The sequence below is a fragment of the Hyperolius riggenbachi genome, chromosome 3, assembly GCF_040937935.1.
Source record: "Hyperolius riggenbachi isolate aHypRig1 chromosome 3, aHypRig1.pri, whole genome shotgun sequence".
NCBI classification, from domain to species: domain Eukaryota; kingdom Metazoa; phylum Chordata; class Amphibia; order Anura; family Hyperoliidae; genus Hyperolius; species Hyperolius riggenbachi.
Window position 1 is genome coordinate 180,957,902 of NC_090648.1, and position 18,646 is coordinate 180,976,547.

The 18,646-nt window shown below is 47.9% G+C and overlaps 1 protein-coding gene across 3 annotated transcripts in view; it reads left to right on the forward strand.

Moving 5' to 3' along the window:
* Positions 1-18,646, forward strand: part of USP8 (ubiquitin specific peptidase 8) — a 102,877-nt gene that overhangs the window by 73,149 nt on the left and 11,082 nt on the right. For all 3 annotated transcript variants that reach the window (XM_068275382.1, XM_068275383.1, XM_068275384.1), the window contains exon 16: positions 7,262-7,472. In XM_068275382.1, the coding sequence (XP_068131483.1) occupies positions 7,262-7,472 (211 nt within the window). The remainder of the gene's footprint in view (positions 1-7,261; positions 7,473-18,646) is intronic.

Genomic DNA, 18,646 nt, shown 5'->3' on the forward strand with positions numbered 1-18,646 from the left:
CTTGTGCAAGTGGTTAGGAACAAGAACAAAGTGAGGAGCAAGAGGAACCGATGGCAGAGGTGCAGGACTACAGGTGCAGTGCAACAGGCACAAGGTTGTGACCCAGGCAGTGTCTTTCGGGGACACCAGGCCCTAAAATTGAAGTGCTTTAAAAACCTAACCACTGGCACAGGACCCTCTGAGCCATGGGTGAAGGACACAGGTCAGTGAAAAAGCTAGGCCTCTCACCGACCAGTCAAGGTGTCCTTCATCCATGGTTCAAAGGGTCTTGTGCAAGTGGTTAGGAACAAGAACAAAGTGAGGAGCAAGAGGAACCGATGGCAGAGGAGCAGGACTACAGGTGCAGTGCAACAGGCACAAGGTTGTGACCCAGGTAGTGTCTTTCGGGGACACCAGGCCCTAAATTATTAGTGCTTCTAAAACCTAACCACTGGCACAGGACCCTCTGAGCCATGGATGAAGGACACAGGTCAGTGAAAAGGCTAGGCCTCTCACCGACCAGTGAAGGTGTCCTTCACCCATGGCTCCAAGGGTCTTGTGCAAGTGATTAGGAACAACAAAGTAAGGAACAAGAGGAATCAAAGGCACAGGTGCAGGACTACAGGTGCAGTGCAACAGGCACAAGGTTGTGACCCAGGTAGTGTCTTTCGGGGACACCAGGCCCTAAATTATTAGTGCTTCTAAAACCTAACCACTGGCACAGGACCCTCTGAGCCATGGATGAAGGACACAGGTCCGTGAAAAGGCTAGGCCTCTCACCGACCAGTGAAGGTGTCCTTCACCCATGGCTCCAAGGGTCTTGTGCAAGTGATTAGGAACAACAAAGTAAGGAACAAGAGGAATCAAAGGCACAGGTGCAGGACTACAGGTGCAGTGCAACAGGCACAAGGTTGTGACCCAGGTAGTGTCTTTCGGGGACACCAGGCCCTAAAGTTCAAGTCCAGCAAAACCAAAAGTTCCCTGACATGGTCATCTGAACACCTCTGAACCTTGGTTGAAGGAGATGGGGCAGGGAAAAGGTTGGGCTAAAAAGCCCTGTGATGGTATCCTTCCTCCGAGGATCGGAGGTATTCAGAGGAGCATGTCCAGGAACAATTTGACTTTTTTTTTCAAATTGTATCGGCACCACTACTAGAAAAGGTGGGAGTTGCTGCCTGGAAATCTGGACTCTCTTGGGTGCTGGTCGTGGATGAGCTGGACCCTGACAGCGGTGGCCCATATTGACTGCCTCTGTAGCCGGTGTACATCTGTGATGATTGCCAGGTGGGCACCGCTGTTGGTTGTGGGGGTCTAAAAATTGGTGGTTGCAATAATGGCGTGTCCATGTGCTGTTTAATCACCTCCAGCAAATTGGAATGGCACGCCATCAGGTTTTGGGAAGGCACCTTTTCCAAATATGGTATTAGAGACATCACAGTGTGAAAACACGGGTGTGCCTGCAATTTCAGTAGTTCCTTGCTTTGTTGATGCATTTGCTGCATCATGTTCTGCAGCTGGCCCACCGACTGATGATGCTGCGCACGCAGTTGGTCGATTTCTCCTCTGTGCATCTCATGAATCATTTTAAGCTCGTCCCTGTAGTGCCCATGTACAGCGTCGAGCTCACATTGCAGTGAAGTGATGTGGGACTTGTACTGCTCCATGATATGGCCCCTGTCCTCATCTTGCAACTGCCGGGTTATGAGAGTTTAGTGGCTCTGAAGAATCCCGAGAAGTCCGGAGACAGCCCCGGACATCTCGGACTCTGTCTCTCTCCTTGTTGGGGGGAGGGTACCTCGACGCCTCACTGGTGTGGTGGTCCTCACTGGTGGTGTGGCAGCATCTTCCCGTCCTCTGGCCTGTGTCGGGGTTGCCCTGCGCGCTGGTTGTGCTGCAGTCTCTCGGTGCTCCTCACTTTGTTCTTGTTCCCCTGGAGCTTCCATAGCGGTCGATTGTGGAGGTGCAGCTTCTTCCACACTCGGTCCTGCAACCTCAACATCCAAGCTCTCTTCTGCCAAGTCATCATCAAAGGAGAGAGTTGGGATTAAGGACTCCCTCCTCCTACTCCTCTCCTCGGGGCAATAGGTTACATCGGCGACGTCATCATCCACCAAGCTCTCCTCACTGCTGAACCGTGCCTCCTGGGTCGGTTCCTCTTGCTCCAAATTGTCTTCAGTCCTGTAGATAAAAACAATATTTATTGGTGTGCCAAACAGCATGTGGCGTCAATTCACAGAGCTAGCAAACACTAGCAAACACTTTATCAACCGTTTCTACCCAACATTTGATAAAGCTTGTGAGAAAAGTTCGCTAGCCATGGGAATTGAGGCCAGTTTATAGCAATGCATGGCCGAAGTCATGGTAGTAAATGAGCTCTCAGTTCCTGCCCACAGTAGTGGTACTTACAGTCTAGGTTCCAGGCTTGCATTGATGAAAGACAATTGCTTGGCAAATTGGTAGTCTTTTTGTCTCCTTCCCCCGCCACTGCCACTTCGTTCGGCAAGTTTTTTCTTCCGTAGCCATTTCACGTATGCATCACGTATATTGCGCCACCTTGTCTTGAACCTTTCTCCTGTAACGACATGAAAAATTGATTTCGATTATTTCTCTTGTAGGTACATCGCAACTGGACAAACATATACATCGCTACATGTCACATTTCGTATTGGGAAGAGCACGGTGGCAGGCATCGTCGTGAGGACTTCGAGGATCCTTTGGACGCGACTGAGGGCCAGATACATGCCTGTGCCGGATCGCCCAGGGCTTCTGGACCGAGTGCAAGTTTCCTAATTGTGTTGGCGCACTGGATGGGAAACACATCCGGATTCAGAAACCCGTGGGGAGTGGCAGCCATTATTTCAACTATAAAAAATACTTCAGCATTGTTCTAATGGCAGTGGCAGATGCGGACTACAAGTTTGTGTACGTGGACGTGGGGTCGTACGGTAGTTCCAATGACTCTGGAATTTTCCAGCGTACGACCCTTTGCCGGCTGATGGAGGAAGGCAGACTGCGTCTCCCCCGTGACAGACCCTGGCCTGGGACAAGGGCACCGGCCTACCCCTATGTGTTTGTGGGGGACGAGGCCTTCGCCCTGTCCGACCATGTAATGCGTCCGTACCCAGACAGGGGACTTGATGCCAGCCAGCTACACTTCAATGCTCGGTTGAGCCGTGCAAGGAGAATGGTGGAGTGCACATTTGGGATCCTGGTGTCAAAGTGGAGGGTGTTCCACACGCCCATGCTGCTGAAACCGGGCAACGCAGTTGTCGTGGTGAAGGCAGCATGCATCCTCCACAACTTTGTGCGGCAGGAGGAAAGAGAGACTCCGGAACCCCCGAATGTGCTTCCACTAATGCCCCTGCGGAGGTATGCAACCAGGCCAAGGGTAGTGTCACTGCGGAACAGGGACCAACTGAGACTTTATTTTACCACACCACCAGGACGAGGGTGAATGTTTGGTTTTTAATATGTTTTGTTGAAATGTGTTTATTTTGGAGTTTCAAGTTTTTAAGTGATTTTAAATGTCTTAATTTTTTACAATAAATTGATGTTTAATAATTGGTCATTGTGTATGTTTTATGTGCACAGGTGGGGTACATCACAGGTGGGTGGGATACAGCACAGGTGGGGTACATCACAGGTGGGGTACAGGTGGGTGGGATACATCACAGGTGGGGTACAGGTGGGTGGGATACATCACAGGTGGGGTACAGGTGGGTGGGATACATCACAGGTGGGGTACAGGTGGGTGGGATACATCACAGGTGGGTGGGATACATCACAGGTGGGGTACAGGTGGGTGGGATACAGCACAGGTGGGGTACATCACAGGTGGGGTACAGGTGGGTGGGATACATCACAGGTGGGGTACAGGTGGGTGGGATACATCACAGGTGGGGTACAGGTGGGTGGGATACATCACAGGTGGGATACATCACAGGTGGGGTACAGGTGGGTGGGATACATCACAGGTGGGGTACAGGTGGGTGGGATACATCACAGGTGGGGTACAGGTGGGTGGGATACATCACAGGTGGGGTACAGGTGGGTGGGATACATCACAGGTGGGTGGGATACAGCACAGGTGGGGTACATCACAGGTGGGGTACAGGTGGGTGGGATACATCACAGGTGGGGTACAGGTGGGTGGGATACATCACAGGTGGGGTACAGGTGGGTGGGATACATCACAGGTGGGGTACAGGTGGGTGGGATACATCACAGGTGGGTGGGATACATCACAGGTGGGGTACAGGTGGGTGGGATACATCACAGGTGGGTGGGATACAGCACAGGTGGGGTACATCACAGGTGGGGTACAGGTGGGTGGGATACATCACAGGTGGGGTACAGGTGGGTGGGATACATCACAGGTGGGGTACAGGTGGGTGGGATACATCACAGGTGGGATACATCACAGGTGGGGTACAGGTGGGTGGGATACATCACAGGTGGGGTACAGGTGGGTGGGATACATCACAGGTGGGGTACAGGTGGGTGGGATACATCACAGGTGGGGTACAGGTGGGTGGGGAACAGGTGGGTGGGCCACGGGTGGGTGGGCAACACGTGGGTGACACAAATCCATAGCAAAAGTGGAATACATCACAAGCTTAAACCACAAGCCCCCCCAAAAAACTTCTAGTCAACATACCCTCTGTGCCTTGCTGTCTCTTGCTCAAGTGCTCAAAGTCCTCCACATACAGCTTGGCAATTTTTTTCCACAGGCCTCTGCATTTTTTGATGTTGCTGTGGTCCGCATCCCCCTTGTCCCACAGGGCTGGTACCTGCTGCACCTGTAGGATGAGGTCTTCTGATGTGTAGGGGCTCACCCCCTCGCTATCAGACAGATCCTGCTCCATATTGCTGCCAAAGAGCTCCAGCATGAAGTCACTGCTGCTCCACTCTGTGAACGCTGGTGCCATGTGGTCCCCATCCAAAATGGCCACCATACCATAGAGTCAGCATAGGAAGTGTGGTACAACATCCGGTTTTTATAGCCAGTGTGTTGTGCGCTCTCCGGTTCTCATTGGTTTCCATTGGCCGGATGCAACATTCCGGCTCCGGTCCAGATACGTCAGCCGGACCAGCCGGACCAAAAAATAGCGCATGTTGGAACGGACGCCGGAGTCCGGATCCGGTCCAGCTCCGGTCCGGACGAAACGGACGCATGTGAACGGTCGCATAGACTTTCATTGCTATGCCGTGCGTCCGTTTCGTCCGGTCCGCATGCGGTCCGGCTCCGGCACGGCTCCGGCACGGCGATTCCGGATAGCAGCCGCTAATGTGAACCGGGCCTTAGGGTTACAAACACACTTCAAACAGGAGAATGTCTTTGCTGCAAAACTCAGACTAGCACTGAGCACATATGTATGTATTGTAAAACATAATGGAAGTAATGTCCTCATATAAGATAGATTCAGGCCTTCTGACAGCGTACGTTAAAAAGGGGCGCTGGGAAAAAAGGGCGCGGGGTTTTAAACGATAAGCATGGATAACGTTTAAAAATGTATTGTACTGTATTTCGTTTAAAATTAATGTTTTATAAAGTTATAAATCATTAAATAATGTGCATTAAATCGGCAATTGTAAAAACGTTAATCTTTCGTTTAAATAGTGAAACGTATAATAACGTTTAAAAAAAAAAATTACTAAGTAACCCTCCCTGTACCTACCCCTAACCCCTAGACCCCCCTGTTGATGCCTAAACCTAAGACCCCCCCTGTTAGTGCCTAAGTAACCCTCCCTGTACCTACCCCTAACCCCTAGACCCCCCTGTTAGTGCCTAAACCTAAGACCCCCCTGTTGGTGCCTAAACCTAAGACCCCCTGTTGGTGCCTAAACCTAAGACCCCCCTGTTGGTGCCTAAACCTAAGACCCCCCTGTTGGTGCCTAAACCTAAGACCCCCCTGTTGGTGCCTAAACCTAAGACCCCCCTGTTGGTGCCTAAACCTAAGACCCCCCTGTTGGTGCCTAAACCTAAGACCCCCTGTTGGTGCCTAAACCTAAGACCCCCCTGTTGGTGCCTAAACCTAAGACCCCCCTGTTGGTGCCTAAACCTAAGACCCCCCTGTTGGTGCCTAAACCTAAGACCCCCCTGTTGGTGCCTAAACCTAAGACCCCCCTGTTGGTGCCTAAACCTAAGACCCCCTGTTGGTGCCTAAACCTAAGACCCCCCTGTTGGTGCCTAAACCTAAGACCCCCCTGTTGGTGCCTAAACCTAAGACCCCCCTGTTGGTGCCTAAACCTAAGACCCCCCTGTTGGTGCCTAAACCTAAGACCCCCCTGTTGGTGCCTACACCTAAGACCCCCCTGTGATAAGCATTAATAACGTTTCAAAAACATATTGTGCGGTTTTTTCGTTTAAAAATAATGTAAAAAAAAAAAAAATTGTACTGTTTTTCGTTTAAAAAAAATGTTTGAAAAAAATATTGTACTGTTTTTCGTTTAAAAATAATATTAAAAAATGTATAAATCATTAAATAATGTGTAATCATGAGAAGCAGTAATAAAACATTAAGTCTCCGGGCGCCGCTTTTAAAACGTTATTTTTCTCCGGCGCCCTTTTTTCCTATCGGGCGCCCATTAAACGATATTTATTATGGGAGTGAATGGCGGCGCCCGATTTGTCCACTAGCCTCCTGCGCCCTTTTTTACTGTTACCCTTCTGACAAGCTGCAGACACCAAGATAGTTAGTCAGTGCTAGGGCACTTGACAGATGCCAGCAAGTGCTGATCCATCTGGCTGTTGCAATTGAAAGGAACTGTCAGAAGACCACTCATACATTTACTAAGCCGGTCATGCACACATCTGTTACAGCTCTATTGTTGGCAACATGGTATTTGCTTCTTCTCAGCACTTTGTGTGTTATGCATTTAATTATTTCCTCTCTTCGTATAGGAGCTGGAAACATTACTAATGGTTCCAGGTGTTTTGTCAATAAATACCCAATACAAAAAAAAAAAAAAAAATACATGTAATGTGGCCAAAACAATGAAAGCATGTTCTGTTTTGAAAGATTATAAAATTCTAGGCAGAATGAGGAAGTGTATACACTTTCCAGCATGTAAACAGCCAGCACTTTGTATGCATGTGTGCATCATTGTTGCTAGGATTGCTGAGTATCTTGGCCTCCAGTAAAGAGTTCTTGTTGGCCAATAATCACTGGTGGTTGTATGTAATTAGCTAGGTGTATATACTAAGCTTCATGTTTTGATGCTGTAGATGGAAGGAATGTATCTTGTATCAGATGTTTAATAAAACATGTCTGATCTACAGATCAAACTTTCTGGGTCATAAGGGAGAAGTGGCGGAGGAATTTGGCATTATAATGAAAGCTCTGTGGACCGGTCAGTACAAGTATATCAGCCCTAGAGATTTCAAAGTAACAATTGGGAAGATCAATGATCAGTTTGCTGGTTACAGTCAACAAGACTCCCAGGAGCTGCTCCTTTTCTTAATGGATGGACTCCATGAGGATCTCAATAAGGTATTTTATGTGTATAATGTATGTATATTACCTTTATAAATACTAAGTAGAAATTTGTATCAGGCTTGTAATGTCTTTTTTTCTGTTGTCATAAAGTAAATGGGGAGATTCATTTATCTCTGACTGTTAGATCAGCAGCTTTTCATTACTTTCCTAAACTTCTAGCTCCTTGCATCAGCAGACATTCTAAATATAGCTAGTCTTCTGAGTTGGAGTATCAGCATGTGGTCATTACTCTAATTCCTCAGTAGTGGCTGGATACAGTATTCGCTAAAGGCTCTGCCTCTGACACAGGAGACCAGGATTCGAATCTCTGCTCTTCCTGATCAGCACCTAGCCTGCACCTATTCAGTAAGGTGTCCCTGGGCAAGACTCCCTGACACTGCTACTGCCGACTGAGCACGCCCTAGTGGCTGCAGCTCTGGTGCTTTTAATCCACCAGGAGAAAAGTGCAATATAAATGTTCTGTGTCTTGTCTTATTTCATACATCAACCTGAAGGATCGGCACCACACAGAAGAATGTATTATAAGCTCTTAGACTTTGTGCCATAAATGACATAAAATGACAGGCAGCGACAGCCCGCTGTTTCGGCCTATGTGGCCTTTCTCAAGTTGCCCAAAGTGTCAAATGCATAACATCACAAAACCCAACACCATTAAATACTCTTAACCCCACCCCTCAGGGCAGGTGACTGTCAGGTGTGCAGATGCCAGTGAGGAAAGCAGGGCTGTGGAGTCGGAGTCGTGAAGTCGGAGCAATTTTAAGTGCCTGGAGTCGGAGTCGGGAAAAAATGCTCCGACTCCTAATGAATTTGTAACTGTAATTAAAATAGAAAACATGATAAAATGTTCTATTTCTCAGAAAATAGTCATTAAAAATAATGTATATATACAGTAATACCTGTGTTCAGTCCACAAAAATGAAATAAACCAATCAAAATTAGTTACTTGTGCTGCTTCAATAAAGCAGTCCCTGTATTTTTAAAGTCAGATATACATATCTGATTGTGACTGTATATATGATGTGTACACAGGAATCTCTTATATATACTAAATAACATCTATGCTGTAAGTATAAAGCCTGATGTGTAGCCGTGTCACTAATAGAGATGGTCAATGAGATGGAAATCATTCTGCATTGATGCTGGTTTATACAAATGTATGCACTCACTTTGCTCATGAAATCAAATAATTTGATATGTTGTTAAAATTTGGTTTGGTGACTAAGAATTAAAGGGTACCTGAGGCAAATTAAAAGAAAAGCTTTATACATACCTGGGGCTTCCTCCAGCCCCCTTCAGGCCATTCAGTCCCTCGCTGTCCTCCTCCGCCACCTGGATCTTCTGCTATGAGTCCAGGTAATTCAGCCAGTCAGAGCAGTCTGGCTACATGCCGCTTCCACAGCCAGGAGCGTTCTGCACCTGCACAATAGTGCTGCGCAGGTGTAGTACGCTCCTGGCGGCGGAGTGTGTGCATGCGCACTACGCCAGACTGGCTCAAGTACCTGGACTCATAGCAGAAGATCCAGGTGGCGGAGGAGGACAGCGAGGGACTGATTATCCTGAAGGGGGCTGGAGGAAGCCCCAGGTATGTATAAAACTTTAATTTCATCTGTCTCAGGTTTACTTTGTTACACAGTAGTACTATACTCTACATATGCACTCCCCACAGAGCTGCAGGGAATCCACTGAGAATGTTGTGCACATTGAACACAGAAGTGTTGTCTATCACCCATAAACCTTGTTCAGATTGTGCATGAAGAATGTGTAATAGAGGAAGAATCTCCTCATTCCCCTGCAGAGTACCTGCACATCATTCTTACATGTACCCACAGTTACATTGCCTAGGGCCTGATAGATGTTCTTTGTTCCGGTCTGTACCTTTTACAAGTACTCTTACCAAGGACTAGTTTTAGTCTACAGGGAATAAATATAGTAGTCTACATATCCTTCTCACTTCAGTTGGCTTGTAAAATTCCTAAGCGTTGGCAGTTAAGAGACGAATTTCACGTTACATACTGTTAATCAACAAAATTGTAATATGCAAATTAGAGGAGGAGGAGTCGGTGGATTTTTGGACCGACTCCACAGCCCTGGAGGAAAGTCGGACCTGATGGGAGACTACATACTTTCAAAACTCTCCAATGAAATGCATTTTATTCAAACTCACCAGTCAGGTTTCTATTCCCATCCGGAAACCGCCAGCTCCACCATCCTATACCGGCTAGCACAGGACTGCATCACACTCTCCTTTACAAACAGTGGCGAGACGTCTCTGCTGGTCACATGATGTCAATCACATGATTGGCTGCAAGAGCCAATCGTTTGCGTCCCTGTGCCAGCCAATAGGGGGTAGCTAGCCTCGGCTTACAAAGGCAGGGGCCGTGTAATAAACTTAAGAAAAGCTGCTATAGGCAGCAATAAAGCACAACGCCGTTCCATAGCAATAATGTAAACACTGTCACTCGCATACTCACATGCCTCAGCCAAGTTAAAGATTATCCGGATGCAGATAGAAGCAAACTAACCTTTCACTCTCACTGTTATCTGTAACACAAGAAAAATAAAAACATACAACAATACAATTCAAGGTATTAACACATATTATACATAATTATACTGCAGAGCAAAATGTGTACCACGATAAATAATATTTAAATACAAAAGCTCAAGTCATGTTCTCTATTCAGCCCCGCTGGACCCATGGCACCCAATCTCCTAATCCACCCAGCCTCCCTCCGCAATAATTCTTTCTGTCTCTCCATGTGGGGGGACCCCATCAATAGCCATAACCCATAATTGAGAGACACTGTCTCTCAATGACGGGTTTGTAAAGCGGCAATTAGGAGAGTGTGATGCAGTCCTGTGTTAGCCGGTATAGGATGGTGGAGCTGGTGGTTTCCGGATGGAAATAGAAACCTGATTGGTGAGTTTGAATAAAATGCATTTCATTGCAGTGTTTTGAAAGTATGTAGTCTCCCACCAGGTCCGACCTTCCCTACTGGCATCTGCACACCTGACAGTCACCTGTCCTGAGGGGTGAGGTTAAGTGTATTTAATGGTGTTGGGTTTTGTGATGTTATGCATTTGACACTTTGGCAACTTGAGAAAGGCCACATAGGCCGAAACAGCAGGCTGTCGCTGCTTATCATTTTATGACACAATAAAGTTTAAGAACTTATAATACATTCTTCTGTGTGGTGCCGATCCTTCAGGTTGGTGTTGCAAGAGGACCCTGAGGTACAAGGGTGAGGATCTGGGCACACACTTTAAATACTGGGCCTGGTGTGTGTGCTCCTGGACGCACGTTTTGTATTATGTTATAGGTTGTATGCAGTCTTCAGTAGCCTGAGTTCTCCCAAAGACAGGTGACTCCGTACTGCACGCGGGAAAGGCAGCGTGCTTGCATGTGCGCAGTATGGAGCGGCCCATCTCCCGAAGTGTTCTGAAGCCTCTGGCAGCAGCGGAGAGCAGTCTCCAACCAATCGGTCAGAGACTGCTAATGGGGGATCCAGCGCTGGAACGTGGGGACCAGGAGAGGAACGGGAAGGCTCTATAGACCCCAGAGCCTATAGAGTATCTAGAGTATCTTTTTTGTTGTTTTTAAATTGGCTTCAGACTCCCTTTAACCCCATGCTGGCCTCTGCACCATCTCTAGTGACTTTCAAACTTCAATTCACTAAGCCTTCCCACTATCGGCAATGCAGAAAACAGCTGATTTTATTGATCATCTTGCCAAATGCCAATTCACTAAACCTATTACTGTACTGTAAAGTACTGACTAGTGAGGTAAATTACCAACATGTGGGGTAAATACCTCAAACAATGTCAAGAAATTGCAATTCACAGTCTTGTTTTAATCACTTCTAACCACACCTCACAGACCTCTACAAGATTTCTGGCCTATTCAGTTTCTTTTCTATTATTTTCCTTTGCTGGCAGCCTCACTTCAGGTTCATTCATGCTCTACACAACTTGACTAATTGGGTTATTTCAGTTAAAGTGTTGAAGTATAGAACTTGGCTATGAAAAACATAAATTTTTAGCTTGGTGTAGAAGCCCTTCATGTACTTCATGTCACGGGCCGCCTCCTGAGATGTAAAAGTACTAATAAGGAGAACTCATTATGAGAAAGAGAAATTCTCTCAAAATTATATCTTAAAGAGACTCAGAGCTCGTTTAAATAAAAAAAAAATTATACATACCTGGGGCTTCCTCCAGCCCCATCCGATCCAATCGCTCCCACGCCGCCGTCGCCGGTACCAGGTCCCTGCACTTCCATCAGTTGGCTCCAGTCTATGCAGACTGGTTCCTACTGACAGAAGTGCGGGGACCTGGTACCGGAGCTGCAGACATCGGAGGATGGCGGCGTGTAAGCGATTGGAGCGTATGGGGCTGGAGGAAGCCCCAGGTATGTATAAATCTTTTTATTTAAATGAGCTCTGGTACACTTTAAAGGACAACTGAAGTGAGAGGGATATGGAAGCTGCCATCTTTATTTACTTTTAAGCAATACCAGTTGCCTGGCTCTGCTGCTGATCCTCTGCCTCTAAGCCATAGCCATAGACCATACTTTTAGCCATAGACCCTGAACAAGTATACAGCAGATCAGAGAATCGGAATCCATTTATTTTGCCAAGTATAACGGAAGTTGTACTTGGAATTGTTTGTGGCACATACAGGGTCGGTGATGGTACAGTAAGCATAGAGACAAGGCAATACAGTACAGGTACAGCAACACTACAGTGGTACAGGAGAATATGCATAAAGCAGACTTATACGCAAACCCATAAACTGTGACCGGAGGGGAAATGTGACTACTATGTGAGCAGAGCTGCCACATATCCGCTTCGCTCAGCTGCTTGCAGCACTTCAGATGCCTCTCAGTGTGTCCAGAGAGGGAGAGAAAGAGACGCAAAGAGAAAGGGAGAGAAAAGACAGAGACAAGGACAGAGAGAAAGAGACAGAGAGGGAGAGACAGAGAAGTTAGAGAGAGAGAGAGAGAGAAGTAACAGAGAAAAGGAGACCAAGAGAAGAGAGAGAGAGAGGAGAGAGACAGACAAGGAGACAAAGATCAGGTGTTTCAGACATTGTCAGATCTGACAAGATTAGCTGTATGCTTGTTTCTAGTGTAATTCAGACACTACTGCAGCCATATAGATCAGCGAGGAGGCCAGTAGCATCTGTTTTAAGGTGGCCATACATCAGGTGACTTGGCAGCTGATCAACCATCCGATTTGATTATTATAATAGAATCGGATGAAAATCTGTGCCACCAAGTGCATGCCCGACCGACAATTTGACCAGTTTAAGTCCCGAAATTGGTTGCATAGTCGATCGCGTATGCTGCAAGATGTTCGGCCGAGTTGCTCAATCGGGTGCGCGGCGGTAATGGCATGCGATTTCGTGATGAAACCCCTGGCGCTGCCCCCCTAATGTTAAGTGTCCCCCACGGTGCCCCTTGCATGTAATGCATTACCTTTTCCGCCGCCTCCACTTGTCCCCACAGGCTCCGGGTGCTCTCCACTCGCCATACATGTGTGTCCCACGTGGTTTCCTAGTAAAGTGACGTGCGTATGACGTCAGACATCGTACACGTGACCACGTTACTAGGCAACCACGTAGCGCGCATGTATGATGAGCCAAGCACGCCCGGAGACTAGCGGAGGAAAGGTAATGTATACCTTGCACGGGGGGGCATTTTTCATTAGGGGGTACAGCGTCAGGGCGGCGAGGTGGACAGATACAGCGCACAAGGCTGATTCCCAAGAGATTTCATGCTGAAATTGATCGGGAATCGGCCTGTGGTGTATGGGCATCTGACAGATCTCTCTTATCAGATTCGATTAGAGAAAGATTTTTCTCTTGGTTGAATCTGCCCATATATCGCTTAGATGTATGGCTACCTTTACAAACCTGGAACAATCATGAGGATAATCCAGTCAGACTTCAGTCAGAAACATCTGAGCTGCATACTTCTTCAGGGTCTATGGCTAAATGAATTAGAGGCAGATGATAAGCAGGACAGCCAGGCAATTTACATTGTAAAAAAGGAAATAAATCTGGCAGCCTCGCTATCCCTCTCACTTTAGGCGTGCGTTAAATAGATGTGCTTTGATGGGATAGGTTGCTGTGACCCAAAACATTTTTTCTCTCCACCTCATCATTGCAAATGCTTATTTTTCTGGTAAGTAAAAATGTTACTAGCAAAAAGTTAACTTTGTCTCTAATTTCATTTTACGTGTCCTTTGATGATCCATATAGAGAGTAAGTAAGCACGATTATTGATGTGTTAAAAAAAAAATCCATTTGTCTTCCTCTCGTCAAATGGGTCTGTGTATAGCTTTTGTATGTTCTGTGCTTTGTAGATGATTCCCACCATCATGTTACCATTGATTAGCTTGTGTGTTTGTCATGGTTACACAACACCTAAAATGTGAAAGTTCCACATATCCATGGTTCATACACCAAAACCTGGTTCACACATCCAATTTTGATTGGTCAATCACCAAACAATTTTACCTTCTCCATGTAGTATTTATGCATCTAGCCTCCAGGTGAACATGGTGCGTAAGGACAGTCTGGCTCCCTGTAAGCAGACATTTCTGTATTGCAGCCTCATGCAGCTAGCTTTCCTCACAATACGCACTCTGCATCATGGTTAAAGAAAACCTGAACTAAAAAATTAAGTCAAAATAAACATACACAAGTCATACTTACCTCCAGTGTAGTCCCCTCATCAATCTCTTTCTCCTTTCCCGCATCCTGTTTGTCCACTGTGAACAAGGAAATTCTCCCTCCTCCATTTTGAAAATGCCCATTACCCCATAACCGCTTTCTGGTCAGCACACTGTTAAACTGTAACTGTACATTGCCAACTTGAGCCATAGCACATCAATTGTCCTCTCAGCTGTAACTGACAGCAACTGATAAATAACTGACAGCAACTGATATACTTCAGTTCTGACAGAATGTTGTCAGAACTGGAAGGGATCATTGTCAGAAGAAAATGGTGAACTTCTGAGAGGAACTGATGGCAAGGTAACTATGTAATGTTCATTTGACGTTACCTCATGTGTTTATTTTAAATATTTTTACTCAGTACAGGTTCCCTTTAACCTTCCTGGCGGTAACCCCGAACGTAGTTCGGGGTAAGCCGCGCAGGAGGTTTTCTCCGGCCCTGCTGGGCCGCTTTTCTTAATTTTTTTTTTGCTGGACGCAGCTAGCACTTTGCTAGCTGCGCCAGCACACTGATCGCCGCCGCCCCGCGCCCGATCGCCGCTATACGTTGCGGCGCGCGGGCCCCCCCAGACCCCGTGCGCTGCCTGGCCAATCAGTGCCAGGCAGCGCCGAGGGGTGGATCGGGACTCCCAATGACGTCGGTGACGTCATCCCGCCCCGTCGCCATGGCGATGGGGGAAGCCCTCCAGGAAATCCCGTTCTTTGAACGGGATTTCCTGATCGGAGATCGCCTAAGGCGATCGAAGAGGGCGGGGGGATGCCGCTGAGCAGCGGCAATCATGTAGCGAGCCCTGGGCTCGCTACATGATATAAGAGAAAAAAAAAAAACTGCCGAGCTGCCTCCTGGCGGAATTTTTCATACCGCCAGGAGGGTTAACCTCTCAGTAGCAGTGGGTACAGGATGTGGTGTCGGACACTGCTGTAAACGTCACATTGGTGGCTTAGTTGCATATTGTTGCTGTGCAGAGTATCAGAGCTTTTCTCTTTGTGCTTATATGCCTATCCTGAATGATGGCTGTCCAGTGATTTACGGAAAATACAGCACATGGAGCTAGTGTAAGCTTTGGCATTTCGGGATCCAGGAATAATTGTTGCCGCATCATTTTCTCACCACACATTGCCTTCTGTTCTGGTTTGTAATGTTGTAAATAAGTCTACCGCTACGATCTACACAGCTGTAACATTTGTATTGGCTTCAATGTACAGAGCTCAACTGTAGAGATAAGGATTGGCTACCTTAAAGGACAGCTGCGAGCAAAATAGAAAAACAAGATCTACTTATCTGGGGCTTCCTCCAGCTCCTGACAGCCTATCTGTCCCTCGTCACAGCTGCGGTCCCGGGATCCCCTCTGATGCAGATGCTGACCTCGCCATGTCAGCATCTTCTGTGTGGCCGCGCCGCTCGCACTTACGTGGCTTGGAGCATTCTGCGCAGGCACAGAAGTACTGCACCTGCGCAGAACGCTCCAGACCACATGAGCATGCTTGCGAGCAGTGCAGCCGCACCTGTCGAAGTCGGCATCTGCAATGGAGGGGATCCCGGGACACCGGAGCTGCAGCGAGGGATAGATAGGCTGCCAGGGGCTGGAGGAAGCCCCAGTTAAGTAGATCTTGTTTTTTTTATTTTGCTTGACACCTGTCCTTTAACCACTTCCCGACCGCCTAACGCACAGGGGCGGCCGGGAAGTGGAGCCCGCAGGGACCAGCTCACCCACAGAGGCGGCGGTCCTTGTAAGGGCATGGGCAGAGCGATTGCGTCATCCGTGACGCGATCCTCCGCCGGCGCCTGTCTCCGTACACCCGCCGCAACATCCCGCCGGCCATACGGAAGCGCCGGCGGGATGTTAACCCAACGATCGCCGCATACAAAGTGTATAATACACTTTGTAATGTTTACAAAGTGTATTATACAGGCTGCCTCCTGCCCTGGTGGTCCCAGTGTCCGAGGGACCACCAGGGCAGGCTGCAGCCACCCTATGTCGCACCCAAGCACACTGATTTCTCCCCCCCCCCGCCACAGATCGCCCACAGCACCCCTCAGACCCACCCCCCAGACCCCTGTTTGCACCCAATCACCCCCCTAATCACCCATCAATCACCCCCTGTCACTATCTGTCAACGCTATTTTTTTTTTAATTCCCCCCCCCCCTGCCCACTGCCCCCTCCTGATCACCCCCCCACCCCTCAGATTCTCCCCAGACCCCCCCCCCCCCTGTGTACTGTATGCATCTATCCCCCCTGATCACCTGTCAATCACCCATCAATCACCCCCTGTCACTGCCACCCATCAATCAGCCCCTAACCTGCCCCTTGCGGGCAATCTGATCACCCACCCACATCAATAGATCGCCCGCAAACCCGACATCAGATCACCACCCAAACGCAGTGTTTACATCTATTCTCTCCTCTAAACACCCACTAATTACCCATCAATCACCCCCTATCCCCACCTGTCACTGTTACCCATCAGATCAGACCCTAATCTGCCCCTTGCGGGCACCCAATCACCCGCCTACGCGCTCAGATTGCCCTCAGACCCCCCCCCCCCCCCTTATCAATTCGCCAGGGCATTATTTACATCTGTCCTTCCCTGTAATAACCCACTGATCACCTGTCAATCACCCATCAATCACCCCCTGTCACTGCCACCCATCAATCAGCCCCTAACCTGCCCCTTGCGGGAAATCTGATCACCCACCCACACCAATAGATCGCCCGCAGATCCGACATCAGATCACCACCCAAGCGCAGTGTTTACATCTATTGTCTCCTCTAAACACCCACTAATTACCCATCAATCACCCCCTATCACCACCTGTCACTGTTACCCATCAGATCAGACCCTAATCTGCCCCTTGCGGGCACCCAATCACCCGCCTACACGCTCAGATTGCCCTCAGACCCCCCCTTATCAATTCGCCAGTGCATTAGTTACATCTGTTCTTCCCTGTAATAACCCACTGATCACCTGTCAATCACCCATCAATCACCCCCTGTCACTGCCACCCATCAATCACCCCCTGGCACTGCCACCCATCAATCACCCCCTGGCACTGCCACCTATCAATCAGCCCCTAACCTGCCCCTTGCGGGCAATCTGATCACCCACCCACACCAATAGTTCGCCCGCAGATCCGACGTCAGATCACCTCCCAAGTGCAGTGTTTATATCTGTTCTCTACCCTAAACACCCACTAATTACCCATCAATCACCCCCTGTCACTGCTACCTATCAGATTAGACCCCTATCTGCCCCTAGGGCACTCAATCACCCGCCCACACCCTCAGAATGCCCTCAGGCCCCAGCCCTGATCATCTCGCCAGTGCATTGCTTGCATCTATTCCCCCCTCTAATCACACCTTGAGACACCCATCAATCACCTCCTGTCACCCCCTAGCACACCTACCCATCACATCAGGCCCTAATTTGCCCCGTGTGGGCTCCTGATCACTCGGCCAAACCCTCAGACCCCCTTACGATCACCTCCCCAGTGCATTGATTGCATCTATTTTCCCCTCTAACCACCCCCTGAGACACCCATCAATCACCTCCTGTCACCCCCCCTAGCACTCCTATCCATCAGATCAGGCCCAATACAACCTGTCATCTAAAAGGCCACCCTGCATATGACCGGTTCCACAAAATTTGATGACCGGTTCCACCTGTCATCAAAATTTGCAGATGCTTATACCCCTGAACAGTCATTTTGAGACATTTGGTTTCCAGACTACTCACGGTTTTGGGCCCGTAAAATGCCAGGGCGGTATAGGAACCAACTGTTAAATTCATTACTTCCTGACCATGGACGGCCTACCTGTAGAATGGCCTCCCAATGTTCTAGTCAATCAAGCTACTATACCAATCAAACCATATTGATGATCACCTAGGGTGCTGTAACTTGACTAGGCCATTGTATGATGATCTGTTCTTACCTAACATATATGTAAACTGTCTTTTCTGTATTCACATAAAAAAATTTCAAATAAAATATGTTTAAAAAAAAAAAGACACCCCAATGTATTCTGTTAGGTGTATGACGAGTTCATAGAAGATTTTATTTTTTGTCAAAAGTTAGCGGAAATTGATTTTTGTTTTTTTTTTCCACAAAGTGTCATTTTTCACTAACTTGTGACAAAAAATAAAATCTTCTATGAACTCGCCATACACCTAACGGAATACCTTGGGGTGTCTTCTTTCTAAAATGGGGTCACTTGTGGGGTTCCTATACTGCCCTGGCATTTTAGGGGCCCTAAACCGTGAGGAGTAGTCTAGAAAACAAATGCCTCAAAATGACCTGTGATTAGGACGTTGGGCCCCTTAGCGCACCTAGGCTGCAAAAAAGTGTCACACATGTGGTATCGCCGTACTCAGGAGAAGTAGTATAATGTGTTTTGGGGTGTATTTTTACACATACCCATGCTGGGTGGGAGAA